At 43.9% G+C, this 20,493-nt stretch overlaps 1 protein-coding gene across 1 annotated transcript; it reads left to right on the top strand.

Annotated features, from left to right (window-relative positions):
• Positions 1–6,124: 6,124 nt before the first annotated feature.
• Positions 6,125–19,928, top strand: klf13 (Kruppel like factor 13). Its single transcript, XM_070907733.1, has 2 exons — positions 6,125–6,817; positions 18,221–19,928. Exons 1-2 carry the CDS (start codon positions 6,340–6,342, stop codon positions 18,535–18,537), a joined length of 795 nt encoding a protein of 264 aa, XP_070763834.1. The 5' UTR covers positions 6,125–6,339; the 3' UTR covers positions 18,538–19,928.
• Positions 19,929–20,493: the final 565 nt, after the last annotated feature.

Genomic DNA, 20,493 nt, shown 5'->3' with positions numbered 1-20,493 from the left:
GTATCTTTATTTACCTGGAAAATAACACAACTTTGCAACTAAATAATTTTTAAAAATCCTGACTGAATAAAACTTGATGATTTTTGAGAATAGCATGGAACAGGAACATGTGATCTGATTTCTAGATGTGCCAGGTAATTATTTGGCTTTCACTTTTGTCCTCAACAGAAAGTAGTCTTTTTATCAATCTCATGTTTGCACTGTGTGTGTCTAAGGGAAATGTTAAGACAGTAGAGTCTTAATGATAAGGACCCAATAACACGATAACAAGTATATCCTGCTTGACGACAGCCAGGTCACACTTTGTTACAATAACAGGTAGTTTGGACTTGTTTACTCAGCTACGCCTGACTGACTCATTTGACCTCATGTGATTACAGCATTCATACATGCTGAACTTGATCTGGTGTTCTTTTCCCTCTTCAGTCAAAGGAACAAGGAAAAATATTTCACCTGTGGCCTGTTGAAACAGCATGCACGAACCACACTGTTACAGAGAGGCTCTGAAGGTGGATGTTCGATGTAGTACTCGCTGTTGAGTTACATGAGCATGTTTACTCTTTAACCCCTGTACAACGTCTTTTGTCTGACTAATCCTCTTTTCTTTCTTCATACAGGTGAAATTGCAGCCTGTTTTGTCATCATTAGTCATGGGGCCCGACTGTTGATGTGTCACTAAGGATGAGTAAGATTTGTGGAACAACAACAAAAAAGAGAGACTCATAGTACTCATAAGTAACCACACTATTGCACCTTATATTCTCTATCAGTTCTTACCACTCAATAAGCTTTAATACATTTTAATCAGTGAATTGGTCTCTGACATACATGAAACCACAAGTTCTGTTCTCTTATAATTCAATAACAGATAAGACACATGACATTTCCCGAAAGACTGGAAGCTCAGCACTAAAACACCCTTAAGTGCTTTATTACTTCTTTTGTTCTGATAAGAGTTGGTTTATTTTTGTTTCAGGGAAGTTTGACAACTTGGAGTTCCCTTGCAACTTCAGCACTAGATTAAAGGAATGATCTGGGTTTATGAGTTAATGAGTTGCATTTTTAAGAAAAACAACATAAGGATGACTTCTTAGCCTTCAGATCTAATGACATTACCATCAGCCTCAGCTGTAATTTGTGGTTAGCGCTAATCAGCAAAAAACTAAAACTAAGCTAGCTAAACTAAGATGATGAACATGGTAAACATTATACTTTAAAGCTCCATTATGCAAGAACTGGTATTTTTTGGAACCCCTACAGTTTCGGAGTGCAATTCACTTTTACACCAGTGTCGTAAATAATGTTACAAATCGCGCCTTGACCAACTCCCGTCATGGACAGCTGTACACGTGCTTTTGTAGATAAGATGAAGAATTTGGATCCGGCAAAGACGATGTCAAAAGCCAAAGAACCATATCGACTGACAGGGTAGAGTGATTTTATGGGATTTTACATAAATATGACTGCATAATTTTATTTAATTGTTAATACACCCAACCTTCAAGCAAGTGCAACAGCACAAGACATAGCAAGCCAGCTAATATTACAAGCAGTGGTGGGTTGTGACCTTTCCACTAGGTGGGGCTACTAAATCTTGGGATGCTAGCCGCCATACTGTCACGTAAAAAAAACTATGCTGAGAGTCTCTATCGTGTTTTGGCGTTTACGGGCGTGCTGCTTCTGTCCTCTGTTGTCTGTATCGGAGTATGACACACACACACACACACACACACACACACACACACACAGATAATTTACAACCATGAAAAGCAGGCAGGCTAGCTAAAGCTTTGTTTATGCTCGCGCGAGCAGGCCGCCGTAGAGAAACCAAACTACTTGACGTGTTCAGTACTTCCTTCTTGCTACTTGGGCAGTGTTGCCAGGTTGGTTCAAAGACGTAATTGTTAGCCAGAAAATAATATCAGTATTGAAAAAATCTGCACCATGACAAATCAGGCTAAAGTTTTGTCAACCCACCCAAGCTAATTTTTACCGACATCAAACTATCCTGCAGCCACCTAAAAGAGCTGAAAGCACCCAATTTCTTGGTCCAGTTATTTTCTGGTGCCGCGTCAACCAATCAGGGGCCACCAGGGAAAGCCGAACATATTACACACTTACCGCGGAGATAAGTGCCCCTTTGGCTGTAGGCAGCACTTTTTTATTAGTCATCGCACGCTTCTGTTATAATGTATGATTTATGTGAGAGTAACAACTTCAATGTATACACTAACACACAACACAACAATAACATTAACGATTTTTCATTAAAATATGTATTTCACAATTGGAATTGCAGGAGGGGCGGCGCCCTTAATGGACCACACGCCACTGATTACAAGTCAATACACCATGTTGATTTAGCATTTAGCTCAAAGCACCTCTGTGCCAAAGTAAAGCCTCAAAGAGCTGCTAGCTTGGCTGTAGTCTTGTTGAAATATAGACTAAATGTTTTAGTCATACCTACTTAATAGTTCCACTTTTAGGGAAATGCACTTCTCGCTTTCTTGCCAAGTCTTTGAGCTAGCTTAGCTTAGCTCAAAGACTGGAAACGGGGGAAACAATTAGCCTGGCTGTGTCCAAAAGTAGCCTATACAAAATCCATCAACCAGCACCTCTAAAGATCCCTAATTAACATGTTATATCTCATTTGACCAAATGCCTGCAAAACTAAGCATGCTAGTATGCTAAAACACTGGAGTAAGAAACCTGTTAAACATTTGCATGTTAGCATTGTCATTGTGAGCATGTTAGCATGCTGATGTCAGCATTTCGCTCAAAGTACCAATGTGCTTAAATAAAGCCTCACAGAGCTGCTAGTATGTCTGTAGTCTTGTTAGAATATAGACTAAACTTTTTTTTACAGTTGCATTTGAATATGAAAGAAAGTCTAGCGCCAGGAGTATGTGTATTCATTAGTAACAACAACACACTGCTCCATGGTGTTAACGACAACTCAGTATTTTACCCAAATGTGGGGATCAGACTCAGGTCAAAAGCCAGAGGTCAACGCCCTCCACTGAAGAGAAAACCAACAATCTAAAATCCGCTTGTGGTGTTTCATGCTTTTATAGTTCTTTGTTTTTTTTCCCTCTGCCTTGAGAGTCTGGCCTTGACTCGACAGTACTGCCAGATTGTTATAATGGTCATGCTGTCCTGTGCTTAAAGAGGATCTCTCCCATTACTAACAGAAGTGGCCAATCAAACTACTGTTCTTGCCCGAGAACTTTACGTCAGTGCCAGACAGAGTGGTGTTTGGACTATGAGCACCGGGGGTTGGTGCTGGGATTTGGGAACGTACAAAAGGTCTCTTGAATCATCACATTGCTTGCTACAGCTACACTGTTTTCCTCTGAGGGAGATTTTTTTTTTTTTTTATAAACGATCACTTCTACAGCTGCATGTTACCTTTGGAGAGGTTCAGTTGTCTAAGCTGCAGCTGATTTCCTCACTGTCTCTTTTGGCCTTCTTGTGCTTGACACCCAGTGGGAGTTGATAAACACTTGCAGTTTCTACACAGCTCTGGGAAATAAGCCTGCGAAAGAGGAACTATGCCCTCTTGTCGTGCTCTCGTTAGAAAAGATCGCCAAAGCACCACATGAAACACAAGAACACCACGTTTTTGTGGTGAAAGAATATGTAAAATAATACAGCCAGATGGCCTTCTGAATGCCACATCGCCTTGCTCACGCTGAACACTGGGAACTTTCTAGTGTGGGCTTTTGTGCACAGTGCTGAAAGTGTGCATTCATTCTCACAGGAGAGCATCAGCTGCTGCAGGAAAGCAGGTCTAATCCTGCAACGTTATTCTTATGTTTAATACATCAGCTTAAATAGACTATTTTTGTTAATTGGGCTTGGAGCTGGATAAATAAGAGATGCAATGCAGCAGACACTGATCACAGACAACATTATGTGCAATCTAACATTTTGTAATGTTCCTAATCTGAGACAAATGCATCCTGAAAACAACTTCTGTTCTGTTCTGTTTTTTTCCCTTTAAACAGTGGGGTTAACTTGGGTGCTTGGGGTTAACAGGGACATTCAAGCGTGTCCTTGCTGCTAATCAATAGCATCAGCTGGTTTGTTTTCTGCCTGGACTTTGTAGCCAGTGACATGTTCTTTTCCACACCCCGGCTGGCTTCTGTGTTTGAAAATACAAAATCGAAAACTAATGAAAAGTTGAGTTTTTATGGATTTAAATCCAGGTGCCGGTAAATGTTTCCAGACAAGACCAGCTGTAAAACTAGCACCATGAAATACATGATTGTCTAATAATGACAAATCCCTCATATCACAGCTTTGACTCTTTCCTCCCCACAATGGTGTCACTTGTCTCTTGCTGGAGGATAAATTGAAGAAGACATAGCCTGTGGTGGCTGGCTGGATTTCAATTGGCAGAGACCACAGAGTTGCTCTGAGGAGTGTTTTGAGGTAAATTGCGAGTTCGCTGACAGGAAGCCGCCATCTTCTAAAAAGAAAATGTACAAGCTGTTGATGTTATATTGAGCAGATTATTTCACTTGAAAATGGGTCACAATCACAAAGTACATCAACTCCTGAATGCCATTTTTGAGTCGTCAGTGCAAATATGATGCAGCTTTTCTATTTCTGTCTTCAAATATGCATTTATACATTCAAAAAAGACTGCAATACAGTAAAAAATGATTTCATTAACAAGTTAGAACAAGTCATTATCACCAGTCATGTTTACACCACTATCCCTTCTTTGACTAGAATGTAATTAAAAGCCTTTGAGAGGCTGTGAAGAAGAACCATTTTGCCCGTGTGGAATCTCAGCAGGCTAAGCCAATAATTTGGCACTTTGAAGCGTTTGAGCTCTCTGCTGGTGCACCGTCTCGTTATTGGCCAGCGGCCCCGGAGCGTGCTGATCGCTCCAAGAAGGTGACACAGTAATATTCAAAGTATCAGGGACATCTTGTTGATGATGAACTGCAGCCCATTTTGCAGAATAGACAACTCACTTGCCTCAGAAAAGTTATTTCGTGACTTGATGATCACATGACCTCATGTGTGATCGTGTTATATGTAAAAGGGGAAGTTAATATGGGATCGTTATGTTTCTTCACTTATATTGATGGCAATAAATGATGGGTGATAAGTGAGTTGAGCACATTGTACAGTTTTAGTGTTTACTGTTCAAGTGCAAATTCAATCAGACAGGTATCACTACGCTGAAGTACCGCTTAATCCTGTTAAAAAGGTATATTGACCATTATATCAGTTAACAAAAAGTAGTACCAATTGCCTAAATATCAGAATCAGAATCAGAAATACTTTATTGATCCCTGGGGGGAAATTGTACAGTACCGGTGCTCCCATTCAAGAGTAAAGTAGCATAATTTAGAACTAAAAGTATGTACAAATATAAAAATAAGAAATAGAAAATAAAAAATATACACATTTACAGTATTTAAGTGAACAATGAGGTAAAAAAAAAAATATATGTATACAATAATGGAAATAATATATTCTTTTTCCAAATACATAACCGGCGCCGGCTTTTATTGAGATTCACCTCTGGTGGTGAGATTAAACAAACAATTTGCAGGCATAGATTTGGACCCTGGGAAATTATAACAGCCTTTTTTTCCCCCTGACGATTAGTCGACTAATCGGCAGAATAATTTTAAGTCGTTAGTTGCAACCCTAACCAATAGTATCCAATACAAATATTACAGATCACAGTGTACATGCATGCAGGCTTTGACAGGATGCTGCAGAATCGTCCACCCCGCCCCCTTTATTTTATTGCATGTATTTTTTTTTTCTCCTGAAGGTCCCTGCAGTACATTACTGTGTGACATACATCATCTGAATGCATGGAGGCAACCTGTGGTGAAAGTGAAGTAACTCGTGTTGTTCGGTGCATTTGGGGACACGCGGCACCCAATGAATGAGCGGCTACTGTGACGATGCTGCCGAGCGCTGCCGGCCGACACGCCCCCAGCATGGATACAACCAGCAGGAAGAGGCGCTCAGGAGACACACTCACTATGCTGGAGAGTGTTTGTAGCCGCGATGGGAGTTAACACATCCAAGTTTCAAGAGGTCCTGTTACCAGCGTCGTTGCACTAAACAAAGACACTGGGCTTCTGTTTTTTTTCTCTCTCTCTGAGGGGGCTTGTCTGCATTTTTATCCGAGGCGTTTCTCTCACAGGATGTTGATGATATTGGAAAGCCGGGTAAAATCATAAAGTCAGTTCTCTCTGATGAGAACGAACCTCCTCCTCCTCCTCCTCCTCCTCACCACCACACAAAGGGAACCACGGAACAAGTACTTTTGTTTTTTTCACACGCCATCATTTTATTTTTTGAATGTCATTAAGGAGCAGAGGGGGCTGTTTCAAAGACAAAATGGATCACTTTGCAGCAGAGTGCCTTGTTTCAATGTCCAGTCGTGCAATTGTCCACGCTCCTAAAGGGAATAGGGAGATTAAACCAGAAACCCCGTCCTCCTCCAGGAACGGAGAGGACATTAAAGAGCCTTTGGTGAAAGATAACTCCTCTCTTTTTGTGGTGGCGCGGATTCTGGCGGATTTTAACCAGCAGACTCCCAACAATGTTGCCGAGCAGGCAAAAATAAAGGATGAGAGCATGCCGAACCTCATAGATGATGGAAACTCTGCCACACCTACCACCATCTCCGATCCTTCGCTCAAACAAAGAGGCAAAAGATCGCGAGGTCGAACTGAGCAAGAATCACCTCAGAAAAAGCACAAATGCCACTATTCAGGTTGCGAAAAAGTTTATGGCAAATCATCCCACCTCAAAGCCCATCTAAGGACACATACAGGTCAGTTTCATTGGATGCAAATGTTTGTTGCTGTGAACATGACTTATTGTAGTTCCCTTCCCTGTGTGAGAACAATTAAAACTGCGAATACTGATAAAGAAGTGTGGCCTCTCCCACATTCAAGCCGATATTTGTACAGAGGAGGGGGGACAGACTGCTGTGTTAGATCGACTCAGACCTATAAATGTTCTCGGATCCACCCTAATTGGAGGTAATGGGCACGTACAGCACAGTAAGAGCCAGGTTTGGTGCATAGTTTAATAATTGCATTGTTCCTCTAAGTTGTGTGAACTTTGCGAAATGTCCTTTTAATTTCTGGGGAGGGAGGGAGTCGAAAACAGTGCCACTCCCACTCAAGTCTCCGAGCTTTGTCACTGCTCCCCCCCCCCCCCCCCCCCCCCCCCCCCCGTATGTGCAAACCGAAACTGCAGTACAAATGCAGAACAAAATGACACAGATCAGATTCATTCTGACGATAACAGTGAAGAAGACGACGAAAGAATGTAGATGTGCACATCACACAATGAGCAATAAAACGGACATGCAAAAGAAAAAAGTTTTCAAGATCAATCCAGTAAGTGTACCGTCACACTGCAGGGCGAAAGGCTAGCAGAAATGCGCTCCAGATCAGCAGCATGTCACGTTTGACTTTCCTGAAGGACCATACCTCCATGTGTGCTCTTTGCATTCCGCAGGATAGGCTACTGGGAAGGGGGAAAGATGTGGATCGAGTCAAATTGGGGGGTTGATAAGAGCTGTGCAGTCGCCTGTCTGCCCAAAGCCCTTTGTTGTGATGTGCCACACCCCCGCTAGACAGACTGCCAGCTGATCTGGCCAGCAACAGACTCAGCTAGCTGATCCTCGACTGAGGAGCCTCTCCTTCCCTCTGCTCTGTAGACTGCAGCTCACACACCCCCTCTTCCCACCGCTATCCTCTATTCTTCACACACACACACACACAACACACATCAGCCTGACAGCCCAGAAACAAAACAGATCTCTCTGGATCACATAAGAAAATGCCTTGCTTGAACTTGACCCATATTTGAGTCATATAGAAATTGAATTCTACAGAAATGTAGGAAAGCAAGACACAGCTCTACGCAGAATCCAAAATATGTGGGATGCCTTTCATTCAGCCCCCTTCTGCACGGCAGACCCCTCATTTGTCTCAATATTATAATATCTGTGACCCGTCCTCACAGGGGTAAACTCTTGTCTTGTTGCCTTTTTAAGCTTTTCTCTTCGCCTGCCTTTGTATTAGGAGGCACTCCCCCGTCTGCCTTTGTGATTGGTTTGTGTTGTTATATCACTAGATTTATTATCCTTCAGAAGTATTCCATGTGGATGCCATATGTGATAAAAAAAAAATATAACTATAAAACTGTAAGTACACATTATAAGACTCCATATGCCTGCAGATTTTCCTTGTAGATGGTGGATAATCCTGTTGTATTTTATCCCAGTTTTAATCATTCATATTGAGAATCACATGTACACTGCCTGCTATTCATCAGCTGCAGCTTTGTGCTGACTGCAGTGGTGTGTAGTCAGTGTTTGTCAAGAAGAGACATTGACTCATTTGACTTATGCATGGACATAAAATAGGGGTCCATAATACTCCAGCATCATTAGTTAAATGACTTCCTAAAGGGAACAAATTGCCTGTGCAGTTTTCTAACGGTCTATCAGCCCTGCCCTTGTTTCCTTTCTTTTGGGATACACGCCTGTGTCTGGCTTTGTGATTGGTTTGTGTCCTATAATTCCTGATAATGAGGACGGATTCTGCTTATTTGATTGGATAGTCACAGAACGTGAGCCATCTCAGCTCAGCTGCCTTGTTTCAGTCAAACCTGCAGCAGCGGCAGCAGCGCTCTCAGAGAGTCAGCCTCCAGCGCTCACTGTGCTCCCCTCCAGCCACGACCATGTGTTTTCAGTGCAGTTTTATTGCTCTGTATTAGCCCTGCCCTTGTCTCTTTGCCTATTAAGCGTTTCCTTTCGCCTGCCTTTCTGTTTGGATATGCTCCGGCGTCTGGCTTCACGATAGGTTTGTGTTCCATAAATTCTGATAATAATGGCTCTTTCTGCTTATTTGATTGGACGGTCCCAGAATGTGGGTCATCTGAGTTCAGCTGGGGTGCCTCAGCCAACCTTGCAGTGCTTTCATAGAGCCAGACTCTCGCAGTGTGCTTCCCTTCAGCCCCTACTAGCAGAGTCAGGAGAGAATGGATTCCAGCTCAGTCAGTCCCAGCCAAACACCGCTATCTAATTGAGGGGGGAAACACACACACACACACACACACATATTATAGACACTAGACAAAGAGCCAGGGACACAGCGTCCTCACTTGACTTCTGTAACGCCCAAAGCCTCATCATCCCAGCTTTTGCAATCCTTGTTATTTGTCAGAGTGTAAGAGAAGCTGAAATCTGAGCTATATTGTATTTCTTATGCAAAGTCCACAGCACATAAAAAAAAATCCCATTACTTGCTCAAAATAGACTTCACCCAGTAGTAATGTCTTATGACAGGCATCATCATTTTTATTTAAGCCACGCAAGAATTGTGTTTTAGTGTATGTTATGATGTTGCTTGGTGACATTAGCTGTTGCTCATTGCTGCTACAGTTAAGCAAAGATTGTTAAGGGTCAGTTCCCCCGAGATTACAAATGACTTTAGTCATGAATATTGTTCCAACTTTATTTGTCTAGGTTTTGAAAACTATTTGTTCTTCAACTCTTTGAGGTGAACAAAAGGTCGTTTGCACTCCCCAAAAAAAATTACATTTGAGAACAAAACAATGTGTACTCAGGATAACTCACAGACCTTGCTGTGAACAGTTTTCATAAGGAACTACTTAGAAACCTGTCCAGAGAGAGGCCTGAGGATTATCCCAAGTAAGTGTGAACTCTGTCTCTTTAAGGGAATTAAAAAGTTCCTGGTTAAGGTTCCCCTTAGTGGTTTCATTTTAAGTTTCTTCTCAAATACACTTGTCTTCTCCGACACAGTGTAACAGGGACACCAAGATGTGGCAGACATGAGAGTACGCGCTGAATTTAGATAGCTCATTACACAGCATTGAGTTTGATGGCGAGGAATCCACCGCAGTTTAGGGGTCTAAGGTTACCAGACAGCTTTTGTCTGATCTCCTGGTGTGGGAGGTGGTGCTTTTCTCTGACACATATACTTATCCTGCAGTATGGTAGAAGCAGTCATGTAACACAGATGTGCAGATAAACTCAGCTTTATATGAAACAAATGAAGGTCATGTACATCAAACTGCTTCTGCTGCTTTCTAAGGACTTTTCTCAGCACCAGTTGGTTTCTTTTCATCATTATTTTTCGACTCTTTGTCTAAAGAAGAATAACCGACTCTAACGACGAAGACCCACTTTCCCAAGAGGTGTCTTGTGGTGGTGGAGTACATGGTGTTCTCTGTGAAGCCTCATTACTCCGCTCTGGTCATGTCATGCAGACTGCCATCTCCAAAGGAGAGATGGCCCCTGACAAGCTCATTACAAGTCATGTCTTCTTCAGAAAGAACAGCCCGGGCCTTCTGTGCCCCCCACAGCTGGGCCTCACAAAAGGCCATCTTGTCAGTGTGCAAGACCTATTCGAAAGCTATTCGAATCACCGGGAGGAACAGGGTCAATATTTCTCAAAGACAAAGAGCCTAATGACATATTTTACAGTTGGTTTGACGTTTTGTCTGGAGCTCTTTTGTGTTCTGCTGGGGGTACCTCTAATACTGTGAGATGGCTGTAAATCCCTCCACTTTCTGTCCTAAAAAATAAGTGGCACCACCTGGCAGCACAGTTCCACTGCCATGTAGACCCAGTTATTCATGCATGCTTTCTATTTTCAGCCGAATAACTGTGGTTAATGACACTTTTTTAAACGTGAAATTATCCGAAATTCCACATGGAAAAAAGAAGCAGGAGTCTCTGATTATATATACTGCATCTCTGCCAGTGGTTTTATATTTGGCTGCACTGCTACACAGAGTGCACAGTGTTCCTGTGTGGCTGGTGGCAGTGATGAGGTAGCAGGGTGGAGATGGGGTTTTCCTGCTCTTGCTTGAGCCTGACCTTGGCACAGCAATGAGTAAAAACTCCACTGGGACACAAGAGGTCAGTCTGTTTACCTGCCACACGGCAGGATTTCCACCATCCCACCCAGTTGAGCCATATTTCTCCTGTGTAAGTGTAATAAAACGATGACTCCTCAGTCAGGAGATGCTCTATAGTTTCCATTTGTCCCCATTCTGGTGACATTACAAATGTTGTCTTTTTAGTTATGCCAACGGCGTGTCTGCCAATCGTTTCACCACTTTGGTCCAGACTGAAATGTCTCAACAACTATGTGATGGGATTGCCATGAAATTTGGTGCAGATGTTCATGGTCCATAGAGGATGAATCTCTCTGACTTTGGTGACGTTTCTTTTAGCGCCACTAGCAGGTCAATTTTTACGTATCCAGTGAAATATTTCATCATCTAATGGATGCCGACATTCATGATTCCCAGATGATGAATCCTAATGACTTGATGAAACCCCCTGACCTTTCCTATTACGCCACTATGAGTTGAACATTTGTGGTTTTGAGTGAAATGTCTTGATAACTAATTGATGGATTGTCGTATGATTTCCCCTCTGGATGAACTGCAAAAAATTTGGGGGTCGTCTAACTTCATCATCAGGTCAAAATGTTAATTTGTCCAGTACCTTGATTTATGACCTAATAGCTTCAAAACTAAGGGCATTCCCATCAACCTCTGCTGTACTTTGTGTTTAGTGCTAAATAGCAATGTGCATACTAACATGATAAATTAAGATGGTGAACATCAGCGTGTTGACATTGTCATTTTGAGCATGCTGACATTAGCATTTATGTCAAAGCACCACTGAGCCTAAGTACAGCCTCATAGAGCTGCTAGCATGGCTGTAGACTTTTGGTCTTGTATTAAAACATGTTATATACAAATTCTGGTATTTTCTTCTGTTGTAAGATAAGACATTTTCCTAACAGCAGCTCTAGTGAATGAAATCCGGTTGGCTCCTGAAGGCTGTGTGTAGCAGTACAGTATGTGTCCAAAGGAAACAAGGTATTAGTTAAATCTACTTGATCCTCGGGATGTAAATAAAACCAAAGTGGAGCCACCATCTTGCCTGTTCTAATCCTCGGGTGCAGTGCTGCTGCTCCATTAAAGACATCTCTGAGGCGTGTGCTGGTGCACATGCTGTCCATATGCTATCCTATATGTGAACATGTAAAGCCAACAGTAGGATAGTTCCTCACTAATGTTGCGGTGTAAACCTGATTTAACTGTGATTAAGCAGCCAAGCATGCATGGTGGACGGTCATAATACTATAAAGCCCCTGTCAGGCAGTTCCCTGGCTGTGTTGCTTTCAGTGGCCCACAGGGCTCATGTATTCTTTCGTTAGCTCTGGAGTAGTTCTATAAAAGCTGCTCTGTCTATTCCCCCTCCAGCCCCTCCCACCCTTCTCCAGCCTGCAAAGCAAAATAGGTGCTGAAGCGTGTTGTGTTGCAAGGCCGAGCCCCGGCCACGGCTTGTAGCGTGGTGTTGATTACCAGCGGCAGGAAGAGAGGGATACAGACCTGTAGAACACTGCATTTTTCCCCTCCACTGTTCGAAAGCCACCAACCGCATCTCGCATGCAAGGGAGGGATCTGCAGTACAAAGACGGAGAATATACAGTGCGGCAGGGTGGGGGTGGGGTTAGATACCAGGATATTCACTGTCAATGCCCTCCATTGATGTAGGTCATTTATTCAGCTGCATCTGCAGCTAATCTGATTAACGTTTGAAGGGCTGTGACCTCTGCAGCAGAGAACACCCCTGTCAGCCAGGGTCCCATCTGAGAGTTAGACTCTGACTGTGTCCACTGTGTTGTGTTCAGCTCAGCTTGAATAAGAGAGGGATGGCTGCAAATTGCCAGGGAGCTAATGTCAGAGGGAGTGTTTTGTCTCTAACTGGGCTGTTTATCTTCCCTATGGTATGCAAGGTGTGTCCCCTTTCTCTGCGTGATAAATCAGACTGTGGCAGACCACGACACACTGGGGTGTGGCCCTCGGCACAAGATGAGAGGTATTTTGTGGAGTCTAGGGGGAAGGAGGGCATAATCATTTTCTCTGTGAGACATGAAAATATTTCTCTCCCACTCGCCATCAGAGTATCAGGTACAACGTTGGACAGCTGGCACTATCTCCAGCCTGTATCTCCTCCTCCATCGCAGTGTGGTGAGGCCCCTCAGGAGCTAGCAGGGCTCTGGCTCTTTGTTTGGAGCTGGGTAGTGAGGACGTCTATCTCATATGAGCTATAGTGTCAGACTCCATCAGTGGAATGAGCTGGCATTGTACTGCGTGAGTGAGAGTCACGGATGATGGGGCATCCCTGCTCCCACCTGCTTCTGCGGACCAACTGTAAACACCCACTGATGGCTGCAGCTGTTTGCATGTCCTTAGTTAACCAGGATTTAAAAAGATAAGGAGAAAGCCGGCAACACATCAAGGCTGCAGGTTGTTTTAGCATGCACTCAAGGCTGAAAGAGAGTGCCCACTCTAACTAATTGAGGCGAATGTGATGAGCTGGTCAATGCAGGCGAGCTATCCTGCCTTGCCTTTAAAGAGTTAAGGGGATGAAGTAATGTATGGCTAAGTGTGTGCAGGAATCAGACTGCAGGTCAGACTCGACCCCGCTGCATGTCTCCGGGTGAATGTCAATAGCCCTGTGCTGTGCAGACCAAGGGAAGTGAGTTACGGTTAGTACGCACAGACTGTCTGATTGAAATGCATTACAGGAGTGCCTCTTCTGCTGGGAGCGAGGCTGCTGCTATTGTTCACAACCTGACAGCTATAGGCCCATGAGGGGAGGTAGGCTATTCAACACCAAGCAAGGTCCCTCTCAATAAAGACAAAAGATGATAATAGATCAAATGCTCCCTGGTTTTGGAGCCTTTCTCCTGACAAGCTTGCGCCGATCCTCATCACGAGCACCTGACCCACCCAAGGGTCCTTTATCGCTCCTGCAGAGACGACTTATTCTTGTTTGCAACAAACTCTGAATGGAGCTTCTGAGAAAACATGTTTTGACAGAGTTGTTTTCTTGGTAATTTGACTCCTCTCCCACCGAGTTAATTCTTCATAGACAAATAGCCACGTAAACAGTTGTTCTGATCTCAGATGTGTTTCAAATCAAGCAGTGCCTTTTTTCTTTCTACAGACGAAAGAACTTTGTAAGCCTTTGTTGTTATTTTTGCTCAAGCGAAGCCTGCATGTACTTTCGTGTGTACAATGAAAACAGGAGATGCAAAAGCCTTAATGTATATTCATTGTTCTGCACACACATGTTACTGATTATATCATCTTGGTATGTGATGTTGCGTGTAGAGGGAGAGGCCGGGTACGGTTGGGTTAACCCTGTCTGCTCCAGTGGTTCATGCCAATGACGGACTCAGCAGTCATTTTAGTATTACCCAGAATCCCATGAATGGTTGTCTGCTGGCAGAGTAGAGTGGCTCCTGGTTGGTTACAGGTCATATTCTGTTGTAAACATGCAACCAAATTACAGGATTGTGCTGAGCCCTGCCACTGGAGTTAGCGGTGCCCCTCTCATTTCAAGTTGCCAAGCGGACTGTGCCACTAAGCCAGCGCTGAAGTGAGGTAGCTCCAACTCTAATGAGCTGTGATCTACAGTCTGACTCGAGCTTTACTTTCCCTTCTTGAGCTGTTTGCTTGTAAAAGTCCGTGCAGGTTTATTGTGCACCGAGTTGTTTTTGTTCTGAGCTCTGTAAAAGATATTTCCTGTTCTGGTTCTCACTGTGCAGGCAGAGCAAAGTTAACTTCAAGGTGATCTCTCCCCCCTCCTCACCCTACAGAGCTATTTACTCTAGCTCTCTTATGGAGGTTTCAGCTGTACACTGTGTGAGTTTGGCCCATGCCTGAGGACACACCAGGAATGTTATCTGCTCTTGTTTGAAATACTGGTAGCTTTTTGTTGGAGCAGGTGACCGGGTTGAGTTTGTGCGCTGCTGCTGCTCACGTCAAAAAGAGATTTGATCTCGCCTTTGCAGACAGCATCTCTTACACCAGGGAGACGGACTCAGATTCTGTTTCTCTTAACCATTTCTGCAGAAACCGAGGAGCCAAACTTCTTAGATATGAATGAGAGTAGGACGGAGGGAGAGGAGCAGAGATGAGCTGTTTATTTACTGACCCAGTGGCCTCAGAGAGAACAGTTATATAACAAGAGTACCTGTGACATAATCACATCGCCTTGGAGGGGGACACTACTGCTTAGTAGAGGTACAGTTTGCACGCATGATGTAACTCACTTTGCGGGTAACTGGGTCACTGTGTTCGTTAGGGGAAAGCTTCCCTCATTACCCCCCCCCCCTTGCCCTCTGCAACTGACACATTCTGAGAAAGACAAACCACACCCTGGATGTGGATGTGGACGCTGCCAGAGATGGGATAACCAATCGGTGGGGGGCTGGCATCACGGTCGCCACGGTGCCCTGCTGTGACAACACTGGAACTAGAGAGGAATAAGAGTAGAGTAAAGGGAGTCGCTCGCAGCATTCTTCTTTCAACAGAGATGCTGAGTAATAGCTGCATTCTATTGAAATATCTTGGAGAGTGACATCCTCCTACCACACATGGCGATAGACCCTATCATCATTTCCACTCAGGATCAAAGCGTTTGTTCCCTAAACCTCCCCACTGTTGCCAGAAATGGGTTTTTAATGCCCTCATGCAAATTGCAGTCCTCATGTTATGAAACAAGCTCAACAATTAATTGGGGCATTGCATGTTTCTTCTTTATGTGAGTGAATCGTTCACGGCTGACATTAAAGCAGCAGGATTTTTTTGATGCATATTCATATCGTCGACCTAAATGCCAAAAGCAGTTGAGCGGGAGGTGAAGATGGGCAACGTATCTGTTTATTCTGCATTTTCAGAAGTCATGGAGCTCTAAATAATTTGATGCGTCTCGGTGAGTTGCTGTTGGATACCTGATGCTTCCACTATGACTGCATTACTGTATCAGGGCAGTTAGACTGGATATCTCAGCCCAGCTCTCTGGTGTCTGGTTAAATATTAATGCTGTTGGATCCGTTACACTGGTTATTGAACCTTAAGCAGCCCGCAGAGCTAAGCTCTACTTTTTAGCCAATAACTCATTTTGCAGTGCCAGGTGGCAGCACAGGCTGCTTCTCTTGCTAATAAGGTATGAAATCAGACTATTGTGAGTCTCTTCAATGAGATTAGTGCCATAGAAGTTAAACTGCCTTCTTTTCTCCAGGGTGTGTAAACAGGGTCAAACGACCACAGCCTCCACACTTTTATGAATTGTAACTCCAACTTCATGCAGGGCAGATGGGTTGTTTCTTTGTGTGTTAACTCTAGCAGCAGAGGGAGCGCAGTGTAGATATTTTGGGAAAAAAGCAGACAAGGCTGTGTGCAATGTCTATTATGTCAGATACAGAGTTTACATACAGTGAGCCTTGTATGAGCCCGCAGGAACTGTAGTGGGCAGGGCGGACAGAGTTTGTCTGGAGCCAAGGTGAGGCGTCAGGGGCAGGAACACAGACCGGGCTGTCTAGACTTGCTCTGTCTGTCTGCATGTTTTGTAACCATGCAGTATAGGGGGGAGGGACCGAGACTGGTAGTGCACCGAGTTCTTGTTTTTGAGACTCACTGGCATCAGGTAGGATATGAGTGTTTGATGCTGAACAGCACTGTTTCCATTGTGGCCCTGAGGGAAACCACACAACAAAGAAAGCATTTGGCAGGCCTGTTCTTATGTGCTCATTTGTCATACCACCTATAAACATTCACGCATCTCACTGTCTATTCCTTTTCATATCTCAAATCCCTGGCATAGGCTTGCACATGATGATTTATTATTCTTATTCTCAGGAAAGAACCACAACATTAAAAGAAAAAGTCTTGCCCTTCGCTATAGTACTGCAATGTCACGCTGGTAAAATTAGATGCTGGATGTAGCTATTGTCAGGCAGAAACTCACTGAAATGGAACTAAATGGAATACAGTATTAGACACATTGGCCAGTGGATGCAGAACGCTGCATTTAGGCTCCATGCACACTGTTTCCACACCAGAATGGAAGCAAACCACAAGATATATAGTACCATCTGGCTTTGAGTAGATTTGTGTCAAAGCCCACTTTTATTGCCTGATGGAAGGGGGGAAGGGTGTAATTTCCCATGTGCCGAGTCACAGATAGTTGCATGTTGGAAAATGGGCTGGGTAACCATTGTGAGTGTGATTAGCATCTGGAGCTTAGATAATTAAACTGTGGCTGCTCCTCAAGCACAGCGCCAGTTTTTAAGTGATTTAACCCAAGTCCCATGACTCACTACAGCCTTTTTTGTCTCACATTTTATAATATTTTGAAGATGTCATGGGTGGTTTTGATATCCTTCCCTTTACAGACCTATCAAGCCTAGCAATAACCTTGTGATCACTATTTCTTGATGGCTCAGAGTCCACTATGTACAGAAAATTTGTTCAGCGAGCCTGGTCTTCTATGAGACTCTAAATGTCTGCTAGCCGTGCGTGGCAGCCTCCGTGACTTGTTAACCTGTAAACATCTCATAATGAGTCACGTCTCTCACTGTGGTGAGCCATTTGGTACAAGGAGAGCACCAGTTTTCTCATCCGAGTGCGGGAATATGTACACATCACTGTTCCATTTGTTTCATGTTACACTCACTGACAGTATCGGTACTTCTGAATTGGCTTACCGTATATAAGTGAATGCCATTGTTAATTTCAACCTAAAGCACTTATGGGTAGATTTTCTGTTTTGGTCCATTTACTACAAATCACACATACTTTACATTTCTGCCCATCAGTCTACCAAGAACAGTTTGAAAAAGTGATTTTTAGATTTTTAATTGCATTTTGATTGTGTTGTTCCAACCTTTCATCAGCCATGTGTTTCCATTCATTTCAGTGCAGTGTTAAAATCAAGTTGCAGAGACTTAGAGTTAGTTTGAGACCAGTAAGTTATCAGGCAAGCGTCTATTTTTATTTCTGTCAAAGTTACAGTGTTGAATGTTAATGCAATTGAAAAGCATAGATGGATTTGAAAAGTCTGCCTTGCAATACCACACAAACAACCCTGTAACTTTGTCCAAAATAACAGCAGGCTTGATGATCTCTGAGTAATTTGAATTTCTACGTCTACCTGGAAAAACATTCAGAGATGTAAAAGTGTGGTGCATTTAAAGAACGGTCAAAGATATATGGGCTAAAACGTGTGGAAAATGGTCAGCAGTACTGTTGTTAATGCCATGTTGCTATCTTCTTGTGTGATTAAACAATGACGCCTCTCCGTCCCTCTGTGTTACAGGAGAACGACCTTTCCCATGTACCTGGCCCGACTGCAGTAAGAAGTTCGCCCGCTCCGATGAGCTGGCCCGCCACTACCGCACCCACACGGGGGAGAAGAAGTTTGGGTGTCCTCTTTGTGACAAGCGCTTCATGCGCAGCGACCACCTGATGAAGCACGCCCGGCGCCACTCAGATTTCCAGCCCGGCATGCTGAAGAGGCCCCATGGCGGCAGCAGCGGAGGCACCACACGTCCCAGCTCCCTCAGCGACTACAGCCGCTCGGATGCCTCCAGCCCCACCCTCAGCCCCGCCCTCAGCCCAGCCAACTCGCCTTAAACTGAAACCCAGTCGCACTTTCTGCCTCTGACCTGCGAGGCCTGTGTTTTTTTTGTCATAACACTTGTATTGCACAGTTGTCAGCAACTCCCCCTTTGCTATCCCTGCGCTTGCTGTGGTGTACCATACTGTACATAACTGCTTATTGTAGTGCAATTACTTGTGTGATCCTAAAAGAAGGTAATGCCTTTCCCAGATGGCAATATCTACATTCTGTACCATATGTCTGTATTTTTTTAGCTTTGGATCATGGCTAGTTGTCCAATGTATGTTCGCAGTCAGCTAAACAAGGTTTAGAAGAAGAAAAAACAGACACCCTGACAAGTCTTATCAAAATGTTTTTTTTCTTTGAATTTTTTTTTTTTGAAAGGGTGAGGAGAAAGGGGTACACACACACCTCAGGATCGAAGACAGTTGCTATTTCTGTAATACCACAGTACTTACCAGTACTCACATTGACTGCACAATATACTCATCACTTTACTCTGAAATTCAACGGGGGTTGAATTTTACGCCCTGCTCAGGGATGGCCTTGTTAGCTTGAAAGAATGAACACGGTGAAGAGAAACATACAATACATATATAGCAGCCTTACACTCAACACAATTTGCACTCTTTGTTTTTTTTTTTGTTTTTTTTGTTGGTTTCCACGTTCAGGGGAAAACTCGCCCTGTGGTCATACGGTCAATCACACACAGAACTCATGTTCCGCTCTCGCTTGTGTTCTGGGGGTTCATATGTAATGTTATTGCTGTGTGTTAAGAAATCGATCCCCAAACCTCCACCTTAGTAAACAAAATACATCTGGTCCTCCACCGCACCATTAATATTCAGTTGCCATTACACTGGGTTAAATATGTAGTTCATAAAATGGCGGTGTGCAGTATGTACTGTGTAAATCTGCATTGTGGGAGGATTGGGATTATATTGGGTTAACAGTTTTTATAAATATACTCAGTTGAAGAAACTTTAGACCCTTTAAATAGAGACAGTTAAGTTTCAAAGCAGCTGTTCATGCTTTACAAAAAAAAAGCGCTGTATCATCAGCCAGTATTTCACACAAAATGGACACAAAGGGACTTTAGTTGAAACAATGTTTATCCCTCTCTCAAGCACATAGGAAAAAGTACCAAAGACATGAGTGAATGAAAGCTTTCTATTCAGTCTTGTAAGCCGCCCTTCATTGAGGCCTGGGGCTGGTGGTTGGCAGTATCACAGGTAGAGCCAGACAGCCTGCTCACTTCCCTCCTCCTGGCTCTGCCTTTTGTGGCCTCCCTGGAGGAAACAGCTGCATCCCACAAGTAGCTATTCACAGCCCGCAGGAGGAGTGCTAACATGCCGTTCCCGCGGGAGTCCTCCCTCACCCATCTGGCTCTACCTGTCCTGTCAGAGAGCGGTGAAGCTCCAAGCCTCCCAAATTGCATAAGGCTTCCTAAGTCGGGGGGGGGGGGGGGGTCAAATGTAGGCCAGAGTGTTGGGCAGAGCCGGGGCTGGGCTGCGACATGGTGGAGCACAGAGCGAACAAAGCAGCTATCTGCAATGGACAGGCAAGAGAGGGCAGGTCCTGATAAAAGAGGAGAGGTTTATCATGAGCAGAGCAGCACAGAGGAGGAGACACCCAGTCGCAGACACCCCCATGTCCTCCTCCTTCCCCCAACTCCCTTCCTCCCTCCAACTGTAGAAAATGTGAGCAGGAAAAAAATGGCTGTAATTAGTGGTCTGATCCAATCTGTAGGATAAGAGTAGAAAGAGAAGTGTTTGAACAACAGTACTACCTAGACAACGCTAGCAGTGTGGGTGGGATGTACCCAACTCCATCCGAAGCACAGGGAGAAATCCTCTACTACTGCTGGAGAGTCAAATTTCACAATGCCAAGGAAAAAAGTGTCGCTCCAAATTCACACCGACAAAACCAGAGCTCTCAAAACAGCTGCTTTCAAACTTCTCTCTCGCAAA

Source organism: Enoplosus armatus, chromosome 6, assembly GCF_043641665.1.
Source record: "Enoplosus armatus isolate fEnoArm2 chromosome 6, fEnoArm2.hap1, whole genome shotgun sequence".
Classification (NCBI taxonomy): Eukaryota; Metazoa; Chordata; class Actinopteri; order Centrarchiformes; family Enoplosidae; genus Enoplosus; species Enoplosus armatus.
The sequence above is the reverse complement of the archived record's forward strand: the minus strand, read 5'-3'. Positions and strand labels throughout refer to the sequence as shown.